The sequence below is a fragment of the Pimephales promelas genome, chromosome 21 (genome assembly GCF_988280905.1).
Source record: "Pimephales promelas chromosome 21, fPimPro1.hap1.1, whole genome shotgun sequence".
NCBI classification, from domain to species: Eukaryota; Metazoa; Chordata; class Actinopteri; order Cypriniformes; family Leuciscidae; genus Pimephales; species Pimephales promelas.
The window spans coordinates 20,823,267-20,850,752 of NC_142789.1; the positions used below are offsets into that span (position 1 = coordinate 20,823,267).

Sequence of the window (27,486 nt, forward strand, 5' to 3'; positions counted from 1 at the left end):
TAAATACACACACATGCATGTATATTTAAGAAAATAATATTATTTATATATAAAATATGTATGTTTATATATAATATAAATTATATATAAATCTACACACAGTATATACATGGAAATATTTCTTAAATATATACAAGCATGTGTATTTATATATATATATATACAATAATTATGCACAGTGCACCCACATACATTGTGTAAACAAACTTTTATTTTGCATGCAATTAATCATTTGACAGCCCTAAAATAAATATATGCTTCAGTAGCTATCATCCTAAACTGACCTTTGCCTAATATCTTAAATCTGTTATAACATTTTGAGTCAGCCTACAACAAATCACACTTTAACATCTGATGATGTAAATGAAATTTACAATAATAACATGTATAAATATTGTATAAAAAGATTTCTGCAATAAACATTTAACGCTTAAGTACTTTGAAGTACATTCTTTGAATATGACAACAGTTTTGAAAAGCACTGCAATTTGCACAATTTTCAACTTGAAATTTTATTTCATGAATTTTTTTGAGCATGTAATTTCCATCTGTTGATTTCTGGGATCGTGAGTATAGAAAGAATCACCAGAAAAGTCCATTTCAATATCACATTCAAGCTTGAAAGAGTATCATCTGTAGATTGATCACTTGAATTTGACGCTCCTCTTAACTCCAGCACGAATACCAGACCATTCTCCACTGTATCTCGTCTCCTCGCGCCGTACCTCCCGAACCTGACAAATAATCTGTAATCAGTGTCCGTTCTGGATGGTGCTTTATAAATTAAAGTGAATTAAACAACTGAATCCTATGACCCTTACCTGACCCTTGCGACGAATCTGGGCACGTCTGAACTTCTCTCTGTGTTTGACTCTGGGATTCCGGTCAATCTTCTTCCTCTTGGGTGTGAGCCCTTTGTTCTTGGACATCTTTTTACAAAACATATGATGTGAATAATATTGTTTAAATTTGTATAGATGTTTTTGGAAATGGCTGACTTTCAGGTCATTTGTTGCTAAAGATTTTGGAAAAAACCTCACCTGATAGGTGATCCTTCTTTTAGCATCTCCCTCCATCTGTTCCTCTTCCACCAATCTGGTAATGCAGATAGTGACACTAAGGTTTCTGAAACATTATAACAAACGACAAGGGTTGAAAGTTGTAAATAGACTCACCCGTCCTCGTTTGGCATCTCAGTCTTTTTCCTCTTGAGTTTCTGCCTCTCCGCCATGGCGTTGTAGAAGCGCAGATTCGCTTCCTCGTCTGAATCGGACCTCTCTTCTTCTTCCAACTTAGCCTCTTCTGATACCTAAAATAAACACATGTCAAACCCAGCAAAAGTGGTGCCAGTGCTAATAGTGACACATTAATAAGGAAAAGCAATTACTTTGGTATCTTTGCTTCCGGCTGATCTCCTTGCAGTTCTGTCTTGCTGTTCTCCAAAGAGAAGCTGCCGCAGTTGAGGAGCCAGTCTAGCATCTACTGCTCCTAGTTCATTTATCAGCTGTGAAAGTGATCAAGAGATGAAGTCTTGAAAGCTTCTTTAAATGAATGCCAGTGGTTAATTTAATTTGAGTGTACTTACATTTCTGTAGGTCAGCAATCTCTCAATTACAGGATGGTTATGTGCTGGAATTCGCTTAGCTTTTAGAACCAAATAAAAACTAATATTTGTGCAATAGCTGAAAAGAAGGGAAAAAGCATAGTGAAAAATAAGAATGGCACTATTCTTCAAAAGTTTGGGGTCAGAAAGATTTTTTAAAAATCTTTTTGAAAGTCTCTTATGTGCACCAAAGCATGTGCATTTATTTGATAAAAAAAATACAGTAAAACAGTAATATTTAGAGATGCACCGGTCGACCGGTTATCAACCAGATTTTATTTTTTTGGCCGATCTCTGTCCCGACACACAAACTGCAAACTGCATTGCAATCATTTACCAAAATCTTGGGGAAAAAATGTAAAAATTGAATGGGGGTGGGAGTTTATATGAATGCATGTCTGAAGTCTAACTGACTGTCTTCAGAAAAGTTTCAATTGCTTTTACTTTCCCTCTTCCCTTCATATAATACTTAATAAAGTAGTTTAGAAGTGCAATGTTGCTTTGTTTACAGTCAGTGAGACAGGGATAGCTGCAGGTTAGAGTAATAGGTTTTCTGAAAGGTAGGGGCGTTCCAGAAGGTTTGCAATAGTACAACAGAAACCAATCCCTAACCCTTCCCCAGCTTCCTGTAAACAATTGTAAAGACCTTTCGGCACACCCACTAGGCCATTACTCTGAACCCATGCTTGTTTACAGCAGTAACCAAGAAAAAGCTAACAAAATGTGAACATTTTCATTCAGTCCGCCTGCTGTTTTTATTTTTTTATGCAGATATGTTTTATGTAGCATAATTTCAACAAAGCTAAATTCGGACTATGCTGGTTTTTGCTTTAAATCTATAAATTATGCTTATCTAATTTAAATCATCTTGGTTTGGATCTTGATTAAAATGCAGTGGTTGCTTGCCTCTAATTTCAAATGGTTACAGATAGTGTTTGTTTAAAGCCAATTTGGCCTGTAATAGTGCAAATAAGAAGCAAATCAGCAACCGGTTTTAAAAATGGCCCATTTGTTTGTAAAAAGAAAGGCAACCGGAATCAGCCATGATCGGTGCATCCCTAGTACTATTGTGAAATAATATTACAACTTAAAATAACTGCTTTATATTTTATAAAATATTTATTCCTGTGATGGAAGTTGTGCTGTTCAATATTTTGTGGAAACTGATATATTCTTTTTCAGGATTCTTAATTGAATTAATTGATAAATTGATAATTGATTAATAAATTGATTAATTGAAAGTTCAAAAGAACAGCATTCTATAAAAGTTCTATTTCTTTCAAAAATCTTACAGACTACAAACTTTTGAATGGTAATGTTTGTGCTGAGAATATAAATATTACATAATGTAAATACTGCAATCACAGAATTAATATATATATATATATATATAGGTGAGGCTTACTTGAGATACAGTTGCTGTTTCATAATCAGGTATTTTGCCCCCTAGATGATGAAAAGGGCAAAAATAAAATGTCAATTTTAGAGTGTAATTACACAGTTTAAGTTGTAATTACAGCAATAATTATGCAGATTCAACTCACCTTTCCAGGAGGAATCCGTCCATCTTTGACCATCTCCACAAGGGGCTGAACTTCATCCTTCAATTCTGTAAGCTGAGTATGCAAAAAAAAAAAAAACTCAAATTTAGCAATACAACAAAAAGACCACATAAATGTTATTCATGTAAGCCTTTACCTTTGCTTTGAAGTCCTGAATAAGTTCCAACAACTCTGGTGATTCTTTCTTCAGCAGTTTAAGCTTTTCCTTCTGTGACATGGTCTTCAAATCTTTCACAATCCTTTCCTCTTTTTCAACATCCTTCTCCACTTCAGCATTTGCTGCAAACTCCTAATAGACCACAGTAAAGTACAAAGAGTGAGTAATATAATGCAAACACCTGAACTCTACCGATGTCTTTAGAAAAAAACAGTAAGGGTAAAATCTTTCCGTGGCAGGGGCAGCTGCCACCGAGACCTGTCACTCCACCCGTCACCGCTAGTGGCAGCTGTCACTCGACCTGCCACCGCTATATGCGCCTGTCACCCAACCTGCCACCGCTATATTCGCCTGTCACCCGACCTGCCACCGCTATATTCGCCTGTCACCCGACCTGCCACCGCTATATTCGCCTGTCACTCGACCTGCCACCGCTATATTCGCCTGTCACCCGACCTGCCACCGCTATATTCGCCTGTCACCCGACCTGCCACCGCTATATTCGCCTGTCACTCGACCTGCCACCGCTATATTCGCCTGTCACTCGACCTGCCACCGCTATATTCGCCTGTCACCCGACCTGCCACCGTTATATTCGCCTGTCACTCGACCTGCCACCGCTATATTCGCCTGTCTCTCGACCTGTCATCGCTATATTCGCCTGTCACCCGACCTATCACAGCTACGCGCCTATCCCGTGATCTGTCACGGCTATACGCGGCTGTCCCGAGTCTTGTCATGGCTATACGCGCCTGTCCCGCGATTTGTCCTGGCTATATTTGCCTGTCCCGCGATTTGTCCTGGCTATATTTGCCTGTCCCGTGACCTGTCACGGTTGTATGCGTCAGTCCCGCGACCTGTCACGGCTATACGCGCCTGTCCCGACTCCCGCGACATGTCACGGTTATTTCCGCCAGTCCCGCGACCTTTCACGGCTATAGGCTACTATACGCGCATGTCCCGCGACCCGTCACGGCTTTATGCGCCTGTCTCTCGACCTGTCACTGCTGTATGTGTCCCGCGACCCGTCACGGCTATATAGCCTACGCGCCTCTTACTCATGGTTAAATAAATCTAGATATGGGCTAGTTAATATTCTATGCAGCCTATTCTACACAATATAGTAGTAGGCCTAATAATGATTATATTTAATATAGGCTATATGCTGTTTGAGAAATATTTCGAAAAAAAAGAAACTCCTTTTATTATTATAATTAACCTACTATTAATAATTAGCCTATTAATAATTTGCAAATTTCCCCACTGTAAAATAAAATAAAACTATCAGGCGAGCTATCATGATTTCTGGAGCGCGTCTCATAAATGAACTGAAACAAAAGCCTATCTAAAGCTTGAAATATGCAAATGTCCACTTTAAACGAATTAAGCAAATAACGATTATACAGTCCGAAAGGTACATTTCTCTAAAGCGCAGAGAGATATGTTTAGCCCACACTATAAAACAGTTTATTTAAACAATAAAAATCCATCTTTATTTTTCAGACACATTAATTATGATTAGCCTATAAATCACCTATAAATCAGGGCTCAAATCATCTGTTAAATCATTTGCCTCGTCCCCCAAAATGTGCCTCATGATTCAACCATACCTCCTGTTTAGATGCGGGATGCATTGCTTTGTTTTTAAAATCCTTTTTTTAAAATGGATAATTTCTTGCATTTTCTAAAAAAAACTAGGCCTACATTTAGGCTACTTTTATCTTTAAAGTCCATTTTTAGAGGAAAAATCTCAGTAGGCTATACTAAGCGAAAAAAATCAAATAAAATAAAATAATAATACAGTTCAAAAACTGTAAAAGATTTGGTTATAAGTTATAAATAATTGTATGTTAAACATATTACTGTCTTCGGTGAACTCTAATAAACGCAAATAATAATTAGCTAGGCTATCAAAATCCATTTAGCTACATAGGCCCTAAGACGCTTTTATCCACACAAAAAAAGAACAGAGCAATTCGTCAAATGTCAGTCTAGACAATAATAATGGGCTAAGATTATAACAAACACAGGTTTTTGACGCATCCAAGTGTTTATGGAGCGCGCATGCATGTCACTGAGTCGCAGCCGCAAACACTAGCATGTTCCATCAACAGGTCATACAGAAAAAGTACATTAGCCTATAGGCTACATAATACATTATTTGTAACTACTTTTATTTGTGTAAACTCACAATAACAAGAAAACGGTGTATTTGTAAAATAACAAGAACACGGTGTGTATTTGTAAAAATAAAATAAAACAATCAGGCGCGTTTTTCTTTCATCTCCGGAGCGCGTCTCATAAATGAGCTGAAACAAAAGCATATCTAAAGCTTGAAATATCCACTTTTAAACGAACAAATTCGAATCGAAAGCAAATACCGTCTGATTATACAATCCGAAAGAGATATTTCTCTCTAAAGGTGCATCCTCTTCACAGCGGATATGGAGATGTTTAGCCCGTCACTAGAAAACTGTTTATTTAAACAATAAAAATCCCTCGTTATTTTTTTAGACACATTTATTATGATTAGCCTATAAATCACTTATAAATCATATGGTTCCCGAGACATGCTCTTCTCATTTAGCACTGCGGGCAAAATATAGTTTTTTTTTTTCTAATTTGATTTTAGAAAGTAAATTTTTTTTTCCATATTAATTTGCGAATATTTTAAATGTTTAATAAAGGCAAAAAGTCAATGTTATTTATATTTTGTGCACAAAAACTTGGATATACGTCAAAATCTTGTGTTTGTTTGTGATAATCTCAGTATTATTATTGTCTAACCTGTATTATGACTGACATTTGACGAATTTCTTTGTTTCTTTTTTTGATAAAAGCGTCTTATAAATATCTAAATATGTAAATGTAATAATAATAGCCTATTATTTGTGTTTATAACTTTAAATGAGTTCACTTAAGACAGGAATATGTTAATCATAAAACAATTTATGAATGTTTTATTTTTATAGGCCTATAACTTTGTGTTATATTTATTTATTTTTTGTATGTGAAGTCCTTTTAAAAACAATGCAGCCCGCATCTAAATAGGAGGCCTATTTGAAATTAATCATGCGGCTGGACGAGCCACAAATCCGTGAGTATGGATTGCGAAAGCGTGGGCACGGTTTATCAATTTGGGTACAGATTGCAAAAACTGAGGGCACGGTTTACAAATCTGAGAGCACGGATTAGGAACTCGTGGGTACGGTGTAGCCTATTAATTTGTGGGCACGAATTGTTAAACCGAGGGAACAGTAGAATTCGTGAGTAGGCTACACTTTATAAACTGAGGGGACGGATTGCAAAACCGTCACCTCGGATTGTTTTGTTTTTTCCCCACAGGTGACTTCCCGGGCTCCGTAAATAATATTGCGTTCATATTTTGGACTCATCTTATTTTTTTATATAGGCTATGGTTTATTAATATGATTTGTACTGAGTTTGGTCTTTTAATATCACTGTCTTAGTGCACTGAGCCACGAAGCGTTTTTTCACGTTAAGCGTTAGAATGTCCTGAGGGACAGGCGCGTAGCCGTGACAGGTCGCGGGACAGGCGCGTATATAGCAGGGACAGTTCGCGGGACATGCGCGTATAGCCGTGACAGGACGCGGGATAGGCGCGTATAGCCGTGACAGATTGTGGGACAGGCGCGCATAGCCATGACAGATCGTGGGACAGGCGCGTATGGCCGTGGCAGGACGCGGGACAGGCGCGTATAGCCGTGACAGGTCGGGTGACAGGCAAATATACCGGTGACAGGTCGAGAGACAGGCGCATATAGCGGTGGCAGGTCGGGTGACAGGCGAATATAGCGGTGGCAGGTCGAGTGACAGGCGAATATAGCGGTGGCAGGTCGGGTGACAGGCGAATATAGCGGTGGCAGGTCGAGTGACAGGCGAATATAGCGGTGGCAGGTCGAGTGACAGGCGAATATAGCGGTGGCAGGTCGAGTGACAGCTGCCACTAGCGGTGACGGGTGGAGTGACAGGTCTCGGTGGCAGCTGTCCCTGCCACGGAAAGATTTTACCCCCTCTCGAAAAAAAAGCATTGTAGTACCTCAAGCATGTTTAGATCATAATCTTCTTCGCTTAGGTTGGCTGCCAATCTTCTTTGAATGCTTTTGGCCTCCTCTTCCTCCTCTTTGTCTTCTGCCTCAACCTCTTCAAGAGATTTTCCCTCTAAAAAAATACAAATCAAACATGCTATTATATGTAGTTTATATTATACATTGCAAAATAACAAAGCTAGAATGTGATAAGTATACAGTATGTAGGTCAGATGGAAAAATGCTTACTTTTTGTGACATAATCAGAATTATAAAAAATCTTCTTTTTCTCTCCCCAAGCCATCTCATTTGGAAGATCTGTAAAAAATGGAAGTGTCAGAGACAATGCCTCAAACATCATTTTATTGCAGGGCAATAAAATACTTTTATATGCTTAAATATTTGTTAAATGCTCTTGAATATGTTTCTTAAATTCACACAACCAGTTATATTTCAAGTATTTTTAAAGTACATTACCATCATCTTTCTTTCCTTCCAGGTCACTCTCCATGTCTGTCTCCTCTTTATTATCATCTTCCTGCTCTTCTTCCCCTTCTTCATCATCCTCTGATTCAGAAATTGTCAAAGGCATGATCTCCTCCTAGAAATAAAGAAAAAACAATGGTGATCTTTAAAAAAAAAAAAAAAGTAAAATTTTGCAACCAGTTATTAATTGTTTTGTAATTGTTGTATTAACTTACAGCTTTATCTCCATCCTCTTGATCACTGTCTTCCTGCACCCCTCGAGCCAAGAGATTCTACAGACCAAAGTCAAAGGTCAAATAATATGTAAGTTACTAGGATAATGTCATGCATGTTTGAGTATAAAGAACATGAAAAAAACTACAACTCACAGAGATTTTTTCCTTGTGGAATTCATCGATTTTATCCTCCACATATGTTGACGAATTCTGAAAAGAAAACACAAAGACTTACAACCAGAATGCCACAGGAATTTGTGAAAAAAAGTTGTACAAATAAAGCTAAATACTTTATCTGGATTATCTTTATAAGCGTCAGGATCATCGCTGTCATATTCTTGTTGCCTCTTTGCTCTAGGTTTTCTTACTGCCCTTTAAAATGGAAAATAAAATGCATTTACAAAAACTTAACGATGTAATTAATAATAAAGATTATAATTAGAAATATTTGCAGCGACATTTGTAGTGCACGAGACAAAAATTTGCCCTGTCTCGTGCTAGTATTAACGATGCTGAAAACAATAAACTAACTGGTTTAGTCGTAGATAACGACACATTGTAGTGTAAGATAACGTTACTAAATTACTAACCTTCTTGCTCGGACCATGCTGTCTTCGGGTGATAATTATTACTCAGTAACACTATTTGTTCTATCTGCTTGGACAATTAGATCAAGCAGTTAACAAATAGTGTATAGCGTATTAAACCAAGACAGACAAAAACTAGGTGAAAACAGCTCTCCGCATGGACGCCCAGTTCCCACATGAGTTTAGAACAGGAAGTAAACTGAGTGAGTACTTCCTCTACTGTGTGAGCTTGTGTCAAAATAAAAGTCTCCTAAAAATTATAATATATATATATATATATATATATATTTTTTTTTTTTAAATGTTTCATTCAAAGTACTTTTTGGGCATGGTTCTTTATGACATAAAATATTCTCAAAAATCAATAAACACACACACACACACACACATATTGGGTTTTCCCATGGGTTTTCCATGTTTTATGGAGACTTTGATTTTATACAGGACAAACTGTTTAGTATATCCCCTACCCATCAAAGAAAACTTTTTACATTATTTTTTTTATATTAGAAATAAAGCATTTTTACATTAGAAATAAAAAATAAAAACGATTTAGTATGATTTATAAGCTATTTTCCTCATGGGGACTGGACCAAACAATTTCCTCCCACAAGATCAAACATTTACATCTTGTCCCTATAATGTAGGGTTAACAGGCCTCACACAAACACAAACACACACTGTCAGAAAAGAGAAGACGAAAAAAATCAAGTCACCATGAAATCAAAATGGATAATTCTTGTTTTTTTTATTAAATATTGCTGTGTAATATACATGATTTATCTGTGCACATCATTATTTTGATCTTTAATCAAAATAAATGAATCAAGCTTACATGTGAACTCAGAAAGATAAGCAAATACGATCATAAACTTCTATCCATAGAGTTCTGCAAGTAGTGCTCACTGCAGTCAAATGACGTCCTACTCCACATTCGCTCCTCCTCGCTGGACGTCTAGACTCCACCCCCACCCATTTGCTCTCGAGTTCTGGGCGCAAATATAATTTGGACCCAAGAATGGGTGGAGTTGGAATATCCAACCACACACTAACCCTACCCCAGAGCAGAGAATGTCTAATATGCCCCCAGATACATCTCTCTGCCTAACCCTACCCACAACTCTATCCCTCCATCCACCATAGAGGAGGAGCTGGACTAATCCAACCCCATTGGAGCTCCAGAGAGGAGGAGTTGGTCGTGAGTAAGTGACCCGTACTACAAACTACAGCGTGCATTCTCTCTTGCAGCGCGTTTAGTGATTGGCTTACATCAGCGCAAGCGCTGTCGATCCTTTTCCAGCTCGATACTGAACAGATTGAGAACGACGACAAGACGCTGACGAACAAGAGGTGGAAGAAGACAACTGAAGCGCCTCGTCTTTATTATTTTATAAAGATCAGTTAAGACAAATAATTTCGGTAAGAATATGCAAAGTACATCAATTCACACAATGCATTTCATGTAGCTATACACAACACTCTCGACATTTGCAACATGCAGTGGTTTTATACGCTTAATGGAAGGCAGGGTGATTGTGAGCTGCAAACAATGAGCTGTTTTAATGGACAATGCGACGCCAGACACCTCTTCCTTTCCGTGCAGTGAATGTTGTTTTAAAATTTCTAAAACGTGCTATGCTGATTTAAGGAATTGGGTAAATAGCAGCGAGCTTTGTTTCAGTTGTAGGCGACATTAATTAATTTGCGCTTGTAAATACAGACGGCGCCATTTTGTCATCTCGCTGGTTTTGAGGTTTGAATGGCTGATGACGCCATACGACGGATGTTCTCGTTAAACTCTATTTACGGTACTTCAGTCATTTTATTTTAAGAAATCAAAGAGTGCTGTGTTTTCAAAGCGTATTTCACATGTTTCTATTGTTGTTATGGTTTGTTCTTTTATTTCAGTGGTTCCAGCAGGTAAAGCAAGCTGTAAACGTGCAAAATAAGCAACGTTTCCTTGATGAGGCTCATTTAATATTCGATGTTGTTTCAATTTTATTGACAGTGACACTAAGTCATATTTCAGCATAAGCATAAAATTGTACTTTAAAGGTCGTTTATGGTGACATTGGAGTGTTTGATTATGGTGACGTTCGAGTGTTGATGCAATGGAAATCCTCAAATGAAGGTTTTTATACAGCGTTTTTTAAAGTCCAATCAGCAGACCTCAACCTTGATGTCATACTGATTTGGTTGTTAGTTGTTACCTGTTTTTTTTTTTTTTTGCCAACATGCATTCAGGTTTATGTCCACATGGTTATTAGCCTCTGATTATGTGACGTAGTTTCCACTTTTGGTAAGGCTCTTAATATTTTATAAAGCTTATCAAGCAGAATGTTGGAGGTTGTCGCTCATTTTGGGTCTGAAGACACTGAGTTTTATATATCTGAACTAGTTTTGTGGTTTTTGGTGGTAGGTGATCAAATACTTCTCTTCCTATTTAATCAGTTCACCATTTTTTTTAATTCTGTTATAATTTTCTCACCCTAAACCATAAGACCCATACAAAAAAATAATAATTAAACTTTCAGTTATAGCTATCATGTCAGAACACTTGGATTTAAACTTAGTTACATGGACTTTCAGAGTAATGACAAAGATGATAGAAAGATCAAAGAATATTGTATAAATATCTCCATTCATGTACTGAAGATAAAATTAGGCTAACAAGTCTTGACAACATGAAGGTTGAGTAAATTATGACAGAATTAATTTTTGGGGAAACCATCCCTTTAAGTGTCATGCCCTAAGTAAGGTGTACATTTCTTGTTCTTTTGTAGTGTAATAGTGAAGAGAGGTTTCTACAGTGGTTGTACTGTTTAGTGTCTAAATGGCATTTTTTTTCCCCTGATATTCTTGTATGTTTACAGGTTACCAATTTACAGATTAGAAATACAAGAGTTAGGATTTAACAGGCTTTTAGAGAGGTTCTCTGATTACGTTTCTTATTGCTCACAATTTACCAACATTATCAGATTTTATATTCACTCTATGCAATGTCACAATCTGTGTTTCTAGCTTAATATATTACAAAATGTTTTGATGCGTTGCTGTTAAGTATGAATGTGTGCTGGGGTTCATGAAATACATGACATTCATGTTTTCTAAGACCAATTTTAATGTGTATGGTTTTTGCGAAGCAGCCGGCAAACTTCTGATGTGCACAAGTGGTGATTCATTTTATTGTTTTGCTGTAGCAGAATGTTACAAAATGGACTGGAAATTGCTGGATGGTTTTCTTGGAGACAGTCATGGGTATGCTTGTTCTAATGCTGTTTACATATATTTCCCTCCATTTATTCTTTTTATTGCAGTCAAGAATTGATTTTAAATGATTGCCGTCAGGATTGGCTTGGGTATCCTGTGCATCTTGTAACGAAGCAGCACTTTAAATACAGGTAAGCATTTGAGGGATATTAGTTAAACTATAAACAAAATATTTGCTCAACTTATTTTTTTAATTGTTTAATAAAAGAGTGAGAAAAATTAATGCATTTAGAAATGTCGAAATTTGTTAGAAATATTTTGTGGTCTTGAGTGATATCATTGCAGTATGGATTCTTTGTGAATGGATGACTCTCCAATGCAATTCAAATTTTAAGTGTTTTGGGGGACATTTAGCTGGCTACAGTAAAATGTTAAAAAATAATAAGCAATTTTTTTTAGAGGGTTCTCAGGGCTCAAAGCTAAGGATTTTTGCATACTGGTCCAGTCAGGAGGCCAGTGGTTAAAATTTTAACTTGCCCTGCCAAAATTTTTATTTACCATCTCTTTATGTTCTCTTAAGATATAACTCACTGTTTTTAATAGGATACTCACTGACATGTTTTGAAGTTATTTTGTGTGAATATGTCCATTCAAAAATAGACATCAAAGAGAGTTCTATTCAGCATTTGCACGCTGTTGGAGAAGCGTATTTTGTGGGTGTGCGCTTCAGATGTGTGCGCACACAACTTTTCACACTATTGATTTGAGTTCTATTTAGTGCTATCTTGCACTTAAATATTCAAATTGGAAAGGCTTAAAAACATGTGCAAATGATTATCTCATAATGCAGCACTGGCCCAATAGGTTGAGTTAAAGTTGCGTCAACTGTCCCGAGCGACGTTTACTCTGGCCCCTGACCAATGGGCAGTCTTTATTGTTGGGCTCTTCTTTCCACAGTTGTTAAAAACATGGAAATATAAGGATGATTTTTAATTTGTAATTTCTTACTCTGGAAACATGTATGGGGATAGTTCACCCAAAAATGAAAATTGTCATTTACTCACCCTCAAGTTGTTCCAAACCTGTATGAATTTCTTCTGCTGAACACAAAAGATATTTTGGAAAAATATGGGTACCCAAACAGGCCCAGTGTCCCACTGACTTCCATAATATATTATATTTTATTTCTCCATACTATGGAAGTCAATGGAGCCCTGGGCCTGTTTGATTACCCATATTCTTCAAGGTATTTTCTTTTGGTCAAAATGTGTCAAGTCCTTTAAGCCAAGGACTGTGTAAAATAAGCTGAAACAGTGGTTTTCAATGCTGGTCCTGTGTTTTTTTTTTTTTATTTTTTTTTTTTATCCTGGTCATAGGGTCCCACAGTATGCTAGCTACTGTGCTTTTGCTATGACTCCAAAGCCATTAAAAGGTGTGATGAGCTAAGAATCTGTGTTAGGCTTTGATGTGATAAAATTCATGTTCTATTTTTTTAGAGATGCACCGATTACAATTTTTCTAGGTCGATTACGATTTTTCATTGAGTTTGACCTCCTGATTCAGATTTCATTTTTTCTAACCACTTTACCGCACACACAAATATTTATTTTCTATCTTTTCTTTAATAGAACATTTTGCTTAGACATTTTTTTAACAGATAATTGGTATAAAATAGAACTATAAATTACTTTTGGTGTGGGAAATTCACACACATCTAAAGTGCAGTGTTATGGACACATCCAATATCCATCTAAAACAAATCGATATATTTAGCAAACTAAACTTCTGTATGAAAACAGGAAAGTTTAGAGAGAAAATAAAATATAAATGACAAATAAAAATAAAATAAATATAGCCTTGCAGTACAAAGATTTCTCATAACACACACACAGTCCTATTGCAATAACTTGTACATCAATGGCAAGTTTTTCTTCGCAAAAAGAAGCATTTCTGCTTTGTCACCTGATAGTCTGTTTTTTCTCTCTCATCTCCCACATGTCCAGCCAAATTCTGTGCATTTTGTCCATCTAAAGTGTGCTTTCACTTTGAGCGTGGGCAGCGCAGCAAAATACACTCTGTGCCGAAAACCTGCTGCTCATGCGATGCGCCTGCTTTTGATGCTCATGTGCTGCCTCCTGCTCCCAGTGTGAATGCACTCATTTATTAACATGCATGTAAAAAATATGCGCTGCTTGCGGAGTGAGGTTTCCTACATGTGCGTTCCATCCATGTGCACATGTGATGCTGATGTTGCGCGATGTTAATCATGCGGTACCCGGCTTAAAATCGGCATATGTCAGACTGACTGGCCAGTCGCAGATCACGTGAAAATCAATCGGTGCATCTCTACTATTTATTTTTCTGTTGTCATAATGTTTCTCATATAATCTTTGGTCTTGCTGTTAATTTTCTTGTGGTTTGTATACTGGTTCTGTGTTATCTTTTTGCCTTTTATCATAGCCTGACAGTCGTTGCCTTCTTTCATCTACAGGTGTGTTTTGTTGCACCTCAGCATGGCTGTGGTCATCCGTTTGCAGGGTCTCCCCATTGTGGCTGGGACTATGGACATACGTCATTTCTTCTCTGGATTGACCATCCCAGATGGTGGTGTGCATATTGTAGGGGGTGAACACGGTGAGGCTTTTATCGTGTTCGCCACAGATGAAGATGCAAGGCTTGGAATGATGCGCACAGGGGGCTCGATCAAAGGTTCCAAGGTGTCTCTGTTACTTAGTAGCAAAACAGAAATGCAAAACATGATTGAGCTGAGCCGTAGGCGCTTTGAAACCGGCAGTGCAGAGGTTGCCACAGGAAATGGTAGTCGGCCGGGTCCACCAGTTAGTACTGGTGGAAGTGGAAGGGGCAACTTGGCAACCACAGCCCAAGGTTTTAGTAACACAACTTCGACTACAGCCACCACAGCAGTGTCAACACACGAGCCTGTAAGCAACAAGACTGTCCCTACCTTTTCGACCACTACCATGGGAAATATGCCCCCAAACTTTAATAATTTTAGCAGCCCAAGTCTTAGTTTGGGATCAACAATGACAACGGCAATGTCATCCTTGAACTCTGTACCTCCCCCAATACCTCCCTTGCCCACCATGCCAACTCTACCACCGATGCCCCCCATGCCAGGACCCCCACCAGTATCCACATTACCACCGGTACCTGCTGTTAATCCGCTAACGTCAGTGCCTCCGGTCCCTCCCATTGCACACATGACACACATGTCTGCGCTTCCTCCATTCAATCCTGGTGTCCCTCCCCCAGTCGGCCCTTTATCTGGTGGTATGGCTGCCTCTGGTCCACTGTCTCTTGGAAATCACAATCCAATGTTCCTAAATCCCCTTAACCCCCTTAACCTCCATTCTCACATGAAACCAGCACCGACAAACCCAGATGAGTTTTACGTTCATCTACACGGCCTTCCTTTTTCAGTCACTGAATGTGAAGTCAGAGATTTCTTCCAGGGACTTGGGATTGAGTCTGTTCGTTTGCTTAAAGACCACATGGGTAGAAACAACGGCAGGGCATTGGTTAAGTTCTTCTCGCCCCAAGAGTCTTTTGAAGCTCTGAAAAGAAATGCTGGATTGATTGGCCAAAGATATGTTGAAGTTTCTCCAGCTACAGAGCGACAGTGGAGAGAGAGTGCGGGACAGTCTAAAGCAGGTGGTGACTCCGAACACAATCGCAATCGTCGCAGAAGTGCCAATTCGCCACCACCCTCTGGTCGCGAGCGAGCCAGATCCCGATCTCCCCACAAACTAGAATTCTGTGTGTATTTGAAAGGACTCCCGTATGAAGCCGAAAACAAGCAGATCTTTGAGTTTTTCAAAAATCTTGACATTGTTGAAGATAGCATTTACATTGCGTACGGTCCCAATGGCAGGGCAACCGGTGAGGGATTTGTGGAGTTTAGGAACGAAAATGACTACAAAGTTGCTCTTGGATGCCATATGCAGTACATGGGTAGTCGGTTTATTCAGGTGCATCCGATCACAAAGAAAAACATGTATGAAAAGATAGACACCATTCGCAAGCGAATGCAGGGTTCCCAGGGCGATCAGAAGAATAGCTCGGGAGGAGGAAAGAGTGCCAAGAATTGTGCTCACATAACCAATATTCCTTATAACGTGACAAAAAAAGATGTCCGTCTTTTTCTTGATGGCATTCAGTTGTTTGAGGAAAGTCTTAAAGTGCTAGTTGACGGAAACGGTAATGGTCTTGGCCAAGCTATTGTGCAGTTCAAGTCTGACGAGGATGCACTGAAAGCAGAGAGACTCCATAGGCAAAAATTGAATGGCAGGGATGCTTTTGTTCATTTGGTAACATTCGATCAGATGAAGGAAGTTGAGAGAAATCCTCCTCCACAAGCAAAGAGAGGCCAGAAATCCCTAGGCAATTCCCATGCCCATACTCATGCACATGCACATGCGCAGCCCCAGGCCCAAGTTCCCCAAGTGCCTCATGCTTTTCCAGGAATGACAGGCGACGAGTTTAGTTTTCTGAGAAATGCTGTTGGGACCCTTGGCAACGGTCCCCCTTTTGTCAACCCCTTCGTTGCCCCAGGTAACGGACTGGCAGGTCCACCGCCTTTGCCGCCACTTGGTGCTGCTTTGGGTGATGTCCCGCTAGGCCTTCCCCCACCAATGGTTGGAGGACCCCTTCCCGGTCCTGTTCTAGAGCACCCTGGTTTCAGACCCAGTGCACCTTCTGGCTTTGGTGCACCAGAGCCATTAAGGGGCATCCCATCCTTTGATAATGGATCTTCTCGTAAAGCCATCGGCCAAAATCATGGAGGAAGCCAAGGTCAGAGGCCAGCTACTGAGAATCTTAGAGGACCTACCAGTGGTCCAGGTAATTCAAGGCCCACCATTGTCAAAATTCAAAACATGCCCTTTACTGTGACTGTTGATGAGATAATCGATTTTTTCTATGGCTATCAAGTGTTGCCTGGTTCTGTATGCTTGCAATTCAATGAGAAAGGTTTGCCTACTGGGGAAGCGATGGTTGCTTTTGACTCCCAAGATGAAGCAATGGCTGCTGTTATGGACCTGAATGATAGGCCTATTGGGGCAAGAAAAGTGAAGATCACTTTGGGATGAAAACAATGACTTTGTCATTGCAAAGTATGTTTTCTTTTGACACAGTTTTCTGTCAAATTAACTAAACTGGTTAAGTACAGCAGAAGAAACTGACAAAAGTATTAGTTTTTTTTTTCCTGGACACATTATGCATCCAAGATTGCGTTACATGAAGCATGACAATTGAGGAAAGCCGATATTTATTTTTAATTTCTCTAAACAGCGTTGTTTAAGACTTCAGGCCAATAATGTTTTAGTACACATCTGCAGATCAGAAAAAGGGGCAACTTCATAGTGGTATGTTCATTGGAGCCTAATAGCTGTGGAGGAGGTTAGTTCCTCATTGTTTGGTATCTCCGCAGTTTTACACATCTGTATATTATTAATGCTGCATAGTACGCATTTGAGGTAAAAAACAAAAGGCTGCTGTGCATTGTGCGCTTATATACATGTCTACACTTCAGTTTCAATGTTTGCTCTCTGCTGCAAGTTTTTTTCTGTCAATAAAATGCTATGTCTATCAATATCTGTTGCTGTCACATTGGATTGCTATAAAAGCCTGATGTCAAACAATACTTCACTGTACACTATAAGCGGTTGTGAAGCACATGAGGCATTGTAATATAATGTATATGAAAGCATTTTACTCTCTTTGCTTAGCTCTCTTCACAATGTGTTGTGGTGTTCGATAGCTTCCTTTTTTTTGGATGTTTGGCTTTTTTTTAAAAGTTCTGCAGAAATGGATTAGTTGTTATACGTAGTTTATTTTGACGTTCCAGCGCTTTTTCTCTTGTAAATACTTTCCAGCTGAATTATTTTGTCAATAAAATGCCATTCCTGAAATGATGACACTTAAAGGTATTGTATTCTCTCCTGTCCTTCTGTTTCTTTCAGTTCAATTGTGAACAATAAAATGTTTTGCTATGACTTGTTTCCCATATTGACCTGCATATCTTTTCGACCCCATCAGATGTTCTAAAGATGTGACTCTAGCTCTAATCTTTTGCTTGTTGCTTAAGACTCTTTATAATACTTTGGCATTGACCTTTTCCCTCAGTGCTTTATTTAAAACGTATTTTTTAATATCAAAATAAGGCTCTCTTTTAAAATTTTATATTTTCTGCTGCCATAGATAAGCATTTCAGGTAAAAGCTTTATACTGTTTTGTTTTTTAGAGTGAAAAATAGTCTAGTAGTTATTTTAGTTTGGATTCTGTTGAACAGCACCACATACATTTAATGTTTACTTATGCCTGGAGCATTACACAAAACATCTTAATTGTGTATGGATAAAAAAAAACTCATGAGATTCTGCCCCAGTTGTGCCACAGATGTTTTTTTTTGAGAATGCAGTGTCTCTTTATGAAATGTTAAAGAGGAACCCCATTTTTGCATTTGGCTTTTTTTGTACTTAGTTATGATTTAAAAGTGGATGAACAATTCTCATGCAAACTGCATTGAGAGACACGTGACATGTTTCATCGTTTTGGCTGTGGATTATGATGGCAAATGATTATATGCTGCATAAAAGATTATTCAAGTTACACATGCTTTCTGTAAGCTGTCAATTCTCTCTAACAGCTGGGTTTTCAAAGAATTCTGCACATTCTCGATGCATTTCTTTAAAGCAGGTCAAGTGGTATTGCTCTCAAATGCTGCTCTTTGATGCTTTGAATCTGCTTGCACTGGGCCTGTTCAGAAGCACAAGTTCACAGTTATTTATGCAAGTTTTTTTTATTATTTGGGTTGAGCTTTTGTACTTTTGGTGTTGTGAAATGCTTTGGAATTAAATTCATGATGAATTGAGTGCATTTCTGCCTGTTTCGCATTCTTGAGTGGTTCTCAAGCATTGTGGACCCCATTTTTTTGTGCCTTTTTGATGATGAGCCTTGATTCCTGATTAACATTAATGTTCAGGTAAGTTGTAATGATAGACATTATTGCTGCAATAAACTATCTGTGAGCATTGGATTTTCTGGCAGATTTATAAGTGTTTGATAGTTGTTTTTTTTAGTTTAAGGAAGACTGCATTGTAGTGGGAAGGGGAATTGGGACTTTTTATGTTTATGACTTTTTATGTTGAGTTCATTTTGAGGAATAAAATTTCATTTATTGCCAGAGTAATTCTGGAAAATTCTGGTCTGATATTGCAGCAGAAATATTTTGTTTATATATTTCCAATATTATTAATATTTTAAAGTGGAGGTATTTATTTGAATTTAATTATATTGTTTCTGTAGCCTGGTTTCACATACAAGGTTTAGTTATAAAAGGTTTAGTTTAATCCTTTAAGCAAGGATAAGGCCTAAGTTCAATTAGGTAATTTCTAGCTTTTACGATGTGCATTATTAAAAAAAAAAAAAACATTACTGGTGTAAATCTGGAGACAAAATGTATGATGCACATGTTAAGATGGCAGATCAAGTCCTTTCAGGTTAAAAACAATCGAACTTGCATTTTAGTCTGTGGCAATGTTTAAGCCTTGTCTGTGAAACCTGAAGTATAAGTTGTGTGCACAATAACAGTTAATATACTGCTTTATGGTGGTGATTTGAATAGGGAAGATTGGTGTTGAAAAGGAATGCTTTTTAATAGACGTTAAGACTTCTATACATTTAAGGCTATATTTTGATTGCACTGCAATATCAAGAAGGAAAAAAGGCTAATTTGTCACTCTCAAAGACAGATTAGCCAACAAATGCGGAGTAATATAGGAATTTGTTCTGTAGTGTGTTTTTTGCTTTTTGTAAATTTGGCTCAGTTGTGGAATCTGTTACCATGGTGACATAGCGGTCAAGGCAATCATGCTCTGCTTCTGCTCGCAGTTTTTTTTAACCCAATTGCTAAGACGGGTTGCTCTTTTAAACCAGTCGAAACTAGTTGCTGTGCTGTGGTGGCACTTCTGATGAAACTGACACACTGGCAGACCACGTAACAAATGTAATGCTCCTGTTCTGATTGATTGCTGCATTGTTGGGTGTAACGTTACGTGAAAGTATTATGAACTCATGCAGTCATATTAATTTATTCAACTATTACGCTGAAACTCTTTCATTACAATTGTGTTTTAATATAAATGTGATGAGTATGAGTTCACGGCGTTGGTAAAAATGAGAATGTTTGTAGTAGTTGTCTGTGTAATGACTCACTCCACGTTGGTTTCATGCACAGTGGTCTGTGCTGCCGCTGCGGGCTTGTGTTGTGATTGACAGGCCCCTGACCAATCGCAGCGTAGTTCAGCTGACGTTCTGACCAATAGCGTTGCACGTCTAGAGAGGAGCTGAATGGCACCGCCCTGCTCATTTGATATGAGATGAACGTGTCAGGGTGTAGGCGGTAGTAGTACTAGCAAGCAGCAGTTTTGTTTCTCGACACTCGACAGCCAGTCTCCGAACACTGAACACTGCAGTTTTGAAAGTTGTTAAGGGTATGATATTTTTATTTTCACCGTAGCATTTTGTCAGCTCATCATATAGGATTGGGGTGTCTGTATTAGATTTGCAGTGCGCCATTAAGCAATTTAAAAAGATAGTTTTAATCGCGTTAACACATTTAAGGCGTGACTCTCGGACAGTCTCAAATACTGACATTTAGGCCCACACGACACTTTTTTAAAATAAATATATTTTTTAAAATGCGTAATTTAAAAAAAAAAAAACCGAGCGTGTATGATCCGAATATTATATTCATTTTGTATTGCTTTTTTTACTGCCAATTTGATCAGAATTGTCTGAACATTCCTTTCTTTCATCAAATTTTAATTCCTCGCGTGTGTATGTATTCAGTAATGATTCATTGAAGCAGTTAAACTCGAGGCAAGAACTTCATACTTTTTTTTGTGTCTGTTGTGGTTTTCAGATGGCCGTTCAGTGTGTGTCGAAAATCGAGCTCTCCATCTCTTGCAATAATCTTCTGGATAAAGATGTTGGATCCAAATCTGATCCACTCTGTGTTTTGCTGCAGAGTGTCGGCGATGACAAATGGACAGAGGTAAGTTATACACTGTAACTTAAGTCTCGAATAGCCGCTGTAACAATTGCAGTTACGCTTCCTTTTTTTAATATAGTATTACAGCTGTTGACACTTTAAAATGCATCACTGCAACAGTTTTGATGGGAGAAAATGTCACTGCTCTCTGACACCATTACTAATACTTTTGAAACCGACATTTCTGTGATTTTGATTTAATGTTTAAAGTAGTTAGTTAGTACTTAACATTTATTATTTGTATAATTGTGTTGCAGGCTTTAGGATTGCAGAATGCATACAACTAATGTGTATATGCACACACATACATGCATACAGACATGATGCATATATACGGGTGAAACTCGAAAAATTTTAATATCGTGCAAAAGTTCATTTATTTCGGTAATTCAACTAATTAATAGACTGATTACTTTTAAAGCCTTTGTTATAATTTTGATGATTATGGCTTTCAGTCGATGAAACTACAAAGCTGGCACGGAGGTATATATAATTACAAAATAAGGTCATTATGACTGTTATTGTCGTTGATATTATTTTATAAAGTAACATCATGTAAGATATCACTTCATGTGACAGCCGTTTCTTCAGCAGCTCCAGCTCTCAGACGCACAGTATACACATCAGCGTCTGAATTCACTCACTTTGCTTCACTTCAAATTGTGATGCCATGAAATATGCCGAATTGTGTGGACATCATTTTTAGCCTGGCTGTCAAACAAAGAAAACATGCCACAGCAATCATTTACAAATAAAATGATTGGTTCTCTGTTGTTCTTTTAGTCACTTCTTGATTCTTTATTCCTCATTTTATGATGGTATCATTCGAACTTGTAGAAAAACAAATGACCTTATTTGCTTGTCACATTGCCGAATGTATGTGATCATTGCAGGTAGAACGCACAGAGAGAGTGAAGAATTGCCAGGACCCCGAGTTCTCCACAAAACTTCACATCGACTACTACTTTGAGAAGGTGCAGAAACTAAAGTTTGGCGTCTATGACATTGACAACAAGTCCGTTGACCTCAAGGATGATGACTTTCTGGGAGGCTTTGAATGCACCCTTGGTCAGGTATGGATTGTGAGGAGTGAAACAGTGAAATGCTGTTTTGTGCTAATAATTAGTCACACTGTATGCATAATGGCTTTGTTTGTGCACCAACCTTTACAACAGATTGTATCAAGTAGGAAGATTACCAGACCCCTTCAGCTCAAGGAAACAAAACCAGCTGGGAAAGGCACAATAACAGTATGTTCATATGAACACTCTTAGTGATATTTCCAATATGGCAACATTTGTTAAAGTACATGGGAATTTGTCACATGACGGTTTTACCATCTTCCTGTTGAATGTTTTACTGGCATCAGAATTCAATTCATCTTCATTTGTGTATCTTTGTTTGTTCATAAAATAATTAGTTTTATTTGATAATTCACTAAAGCCCTCTGTTTGAGCAGAAGAACATTTGCATATTTCAATTCATGCAAAGTTTGTCAATGATGTGTATCATCATCTAGCTGTTGGTTTTTGCAAGCATCGGTTTCCACATTTCTAAAACAGTTCTGCCATTCAAAATGTTTGTTACATATAGCAATGTTGTATCTTTATGTTCAGATTACAGCAGAAGAAGTGAAGGACAACAGGGCTATTGTAATGGAAGTGGAGGCAAAAAACCTGGATAAAAAGGTAGACATAATAATCCTCTGTTCTTGCATCTTGATTTGCAATTCATCAGTTATTGCTGCAAAAGAAGCAGGGAAAATGTTTAAATGTCACCACTGGTTAACCACACAAAAAAACATATTCTGGGTTAAAGACAGTTATGGTACTAACTGTTTTGAGTTATATGGAAGCTGCACTATTCACTTATCTTTTTCAGGATCTGTTTGGGAAATCTGATCCATTCTTGGAGTTTTTCAAGCAGGAAGAAGATGGGAAATGGCAGTTAATTCACAGGACAGAGGTTTTTACCCACTTTCACTCATTCAGTGAACCAAATATTAGTATATTTCTGCATGCATAACAAATCATGAGTTGTTGTATTTTTTTTTATTATTTTTTTTCTGATGGTTGTGTTAACTTTGACCTGTTACCGATAGGTCATCAAAAATAATTTGAATCCATCTTGGAAAAAGTTTACGGTCTCCTTGCATACGTTCTGTGGTGGTGACCTGAACAAACCAATCAAGGTAACTACAAAGTTTTTTTTTTTTTATTGCTCACTCAGATGTGCATTTTTCATGGTAAGTTATCAGAATTGTAGAAGATGGTTTCTCTAAGCAAGAGAAAAACAATTTACTTCTGCTCTTAATTCTATTTTTTGGAACATCACATACACTACCGTTCAAAACTTTCCAGTATGAGAGATTTGTTTTATGTTCTTGCATTTATTTGCTGCGTTTGTTTGACAGAGATCTTTTGTAAAGATCCAGCTGCAATAGCGATACATGACCACTCTGTTTTAGAAACTGTTTTTATTTCTACAATGTCATGGCTTGAACAACATGCAAAGGGTCGCAATGATAATCTCCTGTTGTGATTATGTGCTTTATTTGATGTTAATAATTTAGTTTGAGTTTGAACGTTCAAGAGCGTTCAAACAATGGACTGCATTTTTGCCCTTATATCTTGAATTTTAGGAGCATTCTGTAGGCTCCATCATGTAGCGAGTTGTTGCCCTTCTTCATGTTCGTCACCAATCAATTGTATAAAATGTAAGATTGCATATTTAGTTCTGGGGTGGGTGCGATAAACGCATTTTTTCCCCTATTACTAATTCATTAAATGAATGCGCTAAATCGACAGCCCTATTTAAAAAAAAACATATGGTGTAATATTAATGGATTTGGTTAGGACACTGTGTAAAATTTTTAACTGATAGATCTGATCAATTAAATGCGAATTTGCTTGATAGAATCTTACTGACCCCCAACTTTTGAACGGTAGTGTACAAAACTTTTTCAGTGGTAGCTCTTAGATCAGAAGAAAAAACTCTAATCATGTCATGTAAAGAAGTCATCTGCCAGCATTTTCGGTTGTCCTAGTTCTTAGACTAAAGCTTTGTCTGATTGCTAGGTAACATGTTACGATAAGGATGAAGACACAAGCTCAGACATGATAGGAGAGTTCACCTGCACCACCGCTAAACTAATCGAGGCTAAAGACAATGCGGTGAGCAGGATACATGTCCTCTAAACATCTTTCTTTCTGTCTGTCTGTCTGTCTCTCCGTGGCTTTTTGTTTTAGGTTCATTGTTTTGATTATGATAGCGATGGCTCTCATGATCTCATTGGTGTGTTTCAAACTAATGTGTCAGATCTGCAGAAAGCAGTTAATGGCTCCCCGGTGAGACTCCGCCTCCATTGCGCCAGACTTTTTTGTTGTCATTGTGTTAATAGTAGAACATATATATATATTTTTTTATCTTCACATACATTTCTATTCTATTCACTTCTATAATTTCTGAGGGTTTTATTAAAGGGCATAAGTGAAAAGTTTTTTATTTTTGTAGGTCGAGTTTGACTGCATTCATCCAGAGAAACAAAAGAAGAAAAAGAGTTATAAGAACTCTGGGGTCATCAGGATTAAGTATTGCAAGGTTCGAACAACCTTCATCTGTTATGAATGAAAATGGAAATTGCAGAATTCTTTACAATAATTTTACAATAATGATAGTAAATAATCTCCACACTGTCTTTCAGCTTGAAGCACAGTATTCATTTCTGGATTATGTGATGGGAGGTTGCCAAATTAACTTCACGGTAAGATCAGACAGTCATGGCACAATATTTGTGGGGTTTTTTGCAGTTGTTTTTTTGTAGTTATTTACATGCTGAGATTATCAATGGGTAAATTTGTAACTTTATGGTTTACGCTCTAAAACAGTGGTGAAAATTGTTTGGTTTTAGGTTGGCATTGACTTCACTGGCTCTAATGGAGACCCCCGCTCCCCTGACTCTCTTCATTATATCAGCCCTAATGGTGTAAACCAGTATCTGTCAGCCATCTGGTCCGTTGGTCAGGTAGTCCAAGACTATGACACGTAAGAGGGCGATTTTGTCAATTGACTCTCCACCACCTGTATGACAGAAGGAAAACACCATTCAATGTTGCAACAAACTAACATATGTTCACCAATTGAGTAGTGCATTGTAATTGATTGTTGTAAGGAAAGTATAGATATAGGCAAGTTGTTTGAATATGTATACATTAACATTCAAAAGTTTGGGGCTAGTATGTTTTTTTTTTTTTTTTTTTTAAGAAAGTAATACTTTTATTAAGCAAACATGCATTACATTAATATAAAGTGACAGTTAAGACATTTAATGTTTCTTTTTTTTTCTATTTTTGTCTTTTTTAATCACCATTTCCACAAAATAGTAAACTATTTAACATATACTTTACATATACTAACATATTTAACACTGAAGTAATGATTGCAGATAATTCAGCTTTGCATCACAGGAATAAATTACATTTAAGATGTATTAAAATACATGCGAGTTCTTTTACATTGTAATATTTCCCATTAGATTCATAAGATTCATCCGACATCAGATTCATAAGAGACTTTTTGTACCAGTACACGAGTCCTTTTGTCTACAACATATTTTTTTTTCTGTCTTCCCTTGTAGTGATAAACTTTTCCCAGCATTTGGATTTGGTGCTCAAATACCTCCAAACTTTCAGGTTAGAGATTACGGTCTCCCTGATACTTTTTCATTATTAGTTGTAATCATAATTTAATTTGACAAAAGTGCCTTTTCTCAATTTTTAGGTATCCCATGAGTTCCCATTGAACTTCAACCCCAGTAGCCCATATTGCCAAGGTAAGGCAATTTAATTTAATGTTATTTAACAATTGCGTAACTATGTGACTTAAAAGAAATTCTAGCATGTTTGCCACATGTGCTGATGTTTTATACAATGCAGGAGTGCAAGGAATTGTGGAGGCCTATCGTATGTCTTTGCCTCAAGTCCGTCTTTATGGACCGACCAACTTCTCCCCCATTATAAATCATGTGGCCCGAATTGCAGCTGGAGCCGCCCAGCAACCAAATGCAGCTGTGAGTAATACCACCAAGTGCCCTTTTTTTTTTTTTTTGTAGTACACTGCCTCATCCAACTCAGGATGTGGTTTAATGGGTACTCGTGCGTTTTTTTATCTGTGATGTACCATGGCATTTTCAGACCATTAGCACTATGTCTAACATCTTTCTCTCTCAATTAGCAATACTTTGTGCTGTTGATCATCACTGATGGGGAGATCACTGATCTTGACCAGACCAGACAGTCCATTGTAAACTGCTCCAAACTTCCCATGTCCATCATCATTGTGGGTGTGGGTGAGGCAGACTTTAAGGCCATGGAGTTTCTTGATGGGGACGGTGGAGTTCTCAAATCTGTGTCCGGAGAGGCGGCAGTCAGAGATATCGTGCAGTTTGTGCCTTTCAAGCAGTTTGCCAGTGTATGATCCTCATTATATTTAAATATAAATTGCATGCTGGTTAGAAGTTCTTAAATTCATATCCAGTGTTTTCTCTTGTTACGTCGCTGTCAATACTTAATCTCAATTTCTTCTTAGGCTCCTAAAGAAGCATTGGCTCAGAGCGTTCTTGCTGAGGTGCCAAATCAACTGGTGTCGTACTTTAAAATGAGGAATCTGCTTCCTGTCAACCCCCCTCCACCGACCAAGTAGACACCGGTTTGCAATGAAGACTGAAACATAGCCATCTATATAAAATAGTTACAAGTTAAGTATATGGAGCACCACTAGAGGGAGCCACAGTTCTGTTAAAGGAAGCAATGTCGGGTGTTGAGCTCTTACAAATACCACTTTTATTCCATTTGTATTGCCTTTTTTATATATATCATGCAAACAATTTTTATTTTCAGTCCTTCATAGATTTCTTTTATTATCCTAGATTCTTCATATTATTCTTTTCCAACCGGTATAGAGTTTTTATAAATATTCCTTTTTACAGATCTATTTTCCTGTATTATTACATATATTTTTTTATATTGTTTATGGATACAGATGCCTTGATTTTTCCTTCAGCCAAGATTTGAAATCAATCGTTAGGCCTTTCTATTGCTTTTTGGTGCCTATGTATGCAATATCAATCAGGAATGCTGATTTATGAATAGCTATGCTAGTTATCAGTGAATTACTACTCATTCAGCCACTATGCTGCAAAACACAATCATGCTCTCATAATAGAGATGATTAGTAGTTTGCCAAAGAAATCACTGCATGACTTTTAGTAGCACACTATATGAATTTAAGTAGAACTGAATTTTAAAAATGCTGCTTTACTAATATAAAGGAATTACGTAGACTTTGGGATTATTTGAGACCACAGTGTCTTTTTAAAAAGTTGTAGTTTGTGCCAAGTAATATTTGAAAGATTCCTTTGAAATGAGAGGTAATTTGATTTATTTAACACAAATGTTTGCACCTTAATCGCACAGTAAAGTTAATCTGCACTTATCCTTTAGAGCTGTTGAATTTAGTAATATGTATGCTTGCTCTTGCCACATAA

General features: G+C 37.5%; 3 protein-coding genes across 7 annotated transcripts; 2 read left to right on the forward strand and 1 right to left on the reverse strand.

The window, feature by feature from the left end:
• Positions 1-493: 493 nt before the first annotated feature.
• utp3 (UTP3 small subunit processome component) lies at positions 494-8,831 on the reverse strand. Its single transcript, XM_039673939.2, has 16 exons — positions 8,663-8,831; positions 8,363-8,444; positions 8,226-8,282; positions 8,073-8,129; positions 7,849-7,972; positions 7,621-7,689; positions 7,383-7,504; positions 3,302-3,454; positions 3,148-3,219; positions 3,009-3,049; positions 1,586-1,682; positions 1,388-1,504; positions 1,176-1,309; positions 1,041-1,095; positions 822-929; positions 494-734 (listed from the first exon to the last, which is right to left on the reverse strand). Exons 1-16 carry the CDS (start codon positions 8,677-8,679, stop codon positions 645-647), a joined length of 1,395 nt encoding a protein of 464 aa, XP_039529873.2. The 5' UTR covers positions 8,680-8,831; the 3' UTR covers positions 494-644.
• Positions 8,832-9,938: 1,107 nt separating this feature from the next.
• On the forward strand, positions 9,939-27,129 carry cpne1 (copine I). Of its 5 annotated transcripts, XM_039673252.2 has the most exons (17): positions 10,021-10,078; positions 11,977-12,060; positions 20,814-20,945; positions 21,836-22,015; positions 22,118-22,192; positions 22,559-22,630; positions 22,824-22,907; positions 23,044-23,133; positions 24,191-24,289; positions 24,456-24,542; positions 24,646-24,705; positions 24,853-24,986; positions 25,579-25,633; positions 25,722-25,773; positions 25,877-26,010; positions 26,175-26,411; positions 26,529-27,129. In XM_039673252.2, exons 3-17 carry the CDS (start codon positions 20,814-20,816, stop codon positions 26,640-26,642), a joined length of 1,605 nt encoding a protein of 534 aa, XP_039529186.1. In that variant the 5' UTR covers positions 10,021-10,078; positions 11,977-12,060; the 3' UTR covers positions 26,643-27,129. The 5 variants fall into 5 exon arrangements, with proteins under 5 accessions (XP_039529187.1, XP_039529184.1, XP_039529186.1 ...); XM_039673253.2 differs by lacking the exons at positions 11,977-12,060; positions 24,191-24,289 and adding an exon at positions 24,020-24,115 and having other exon boundaries at positions 9,939-10,078; XM_039673250.2 differs by lacking the exon at positions 11,977-12,060 and having other exon boundaries at positions 9,939-10,078.
• Positions 10,023-17,122, forward strand: rbm12 (RNA binding motif protein 12). Its single transcript, XM_039673249.2, has 3 exons — positions 10,023-10,078; positions 11,977-12,060; positions 14,361-17,122. Exon 3 carries the CDS (start codon positions 14,383-14,385, stop codon positions 16,975-16,977), a length of 2,595 nt encoding a protein of 864 aa, XP_039529183.1. The 5' UTR covers positions 10,023-10,078; positions 11,977-12,060; positions 14,361-14,382; the 3' UTR covers positions 16,978-17,122.
• Positions 27,130-27,486: the final 357 nt, after the last annotated feature.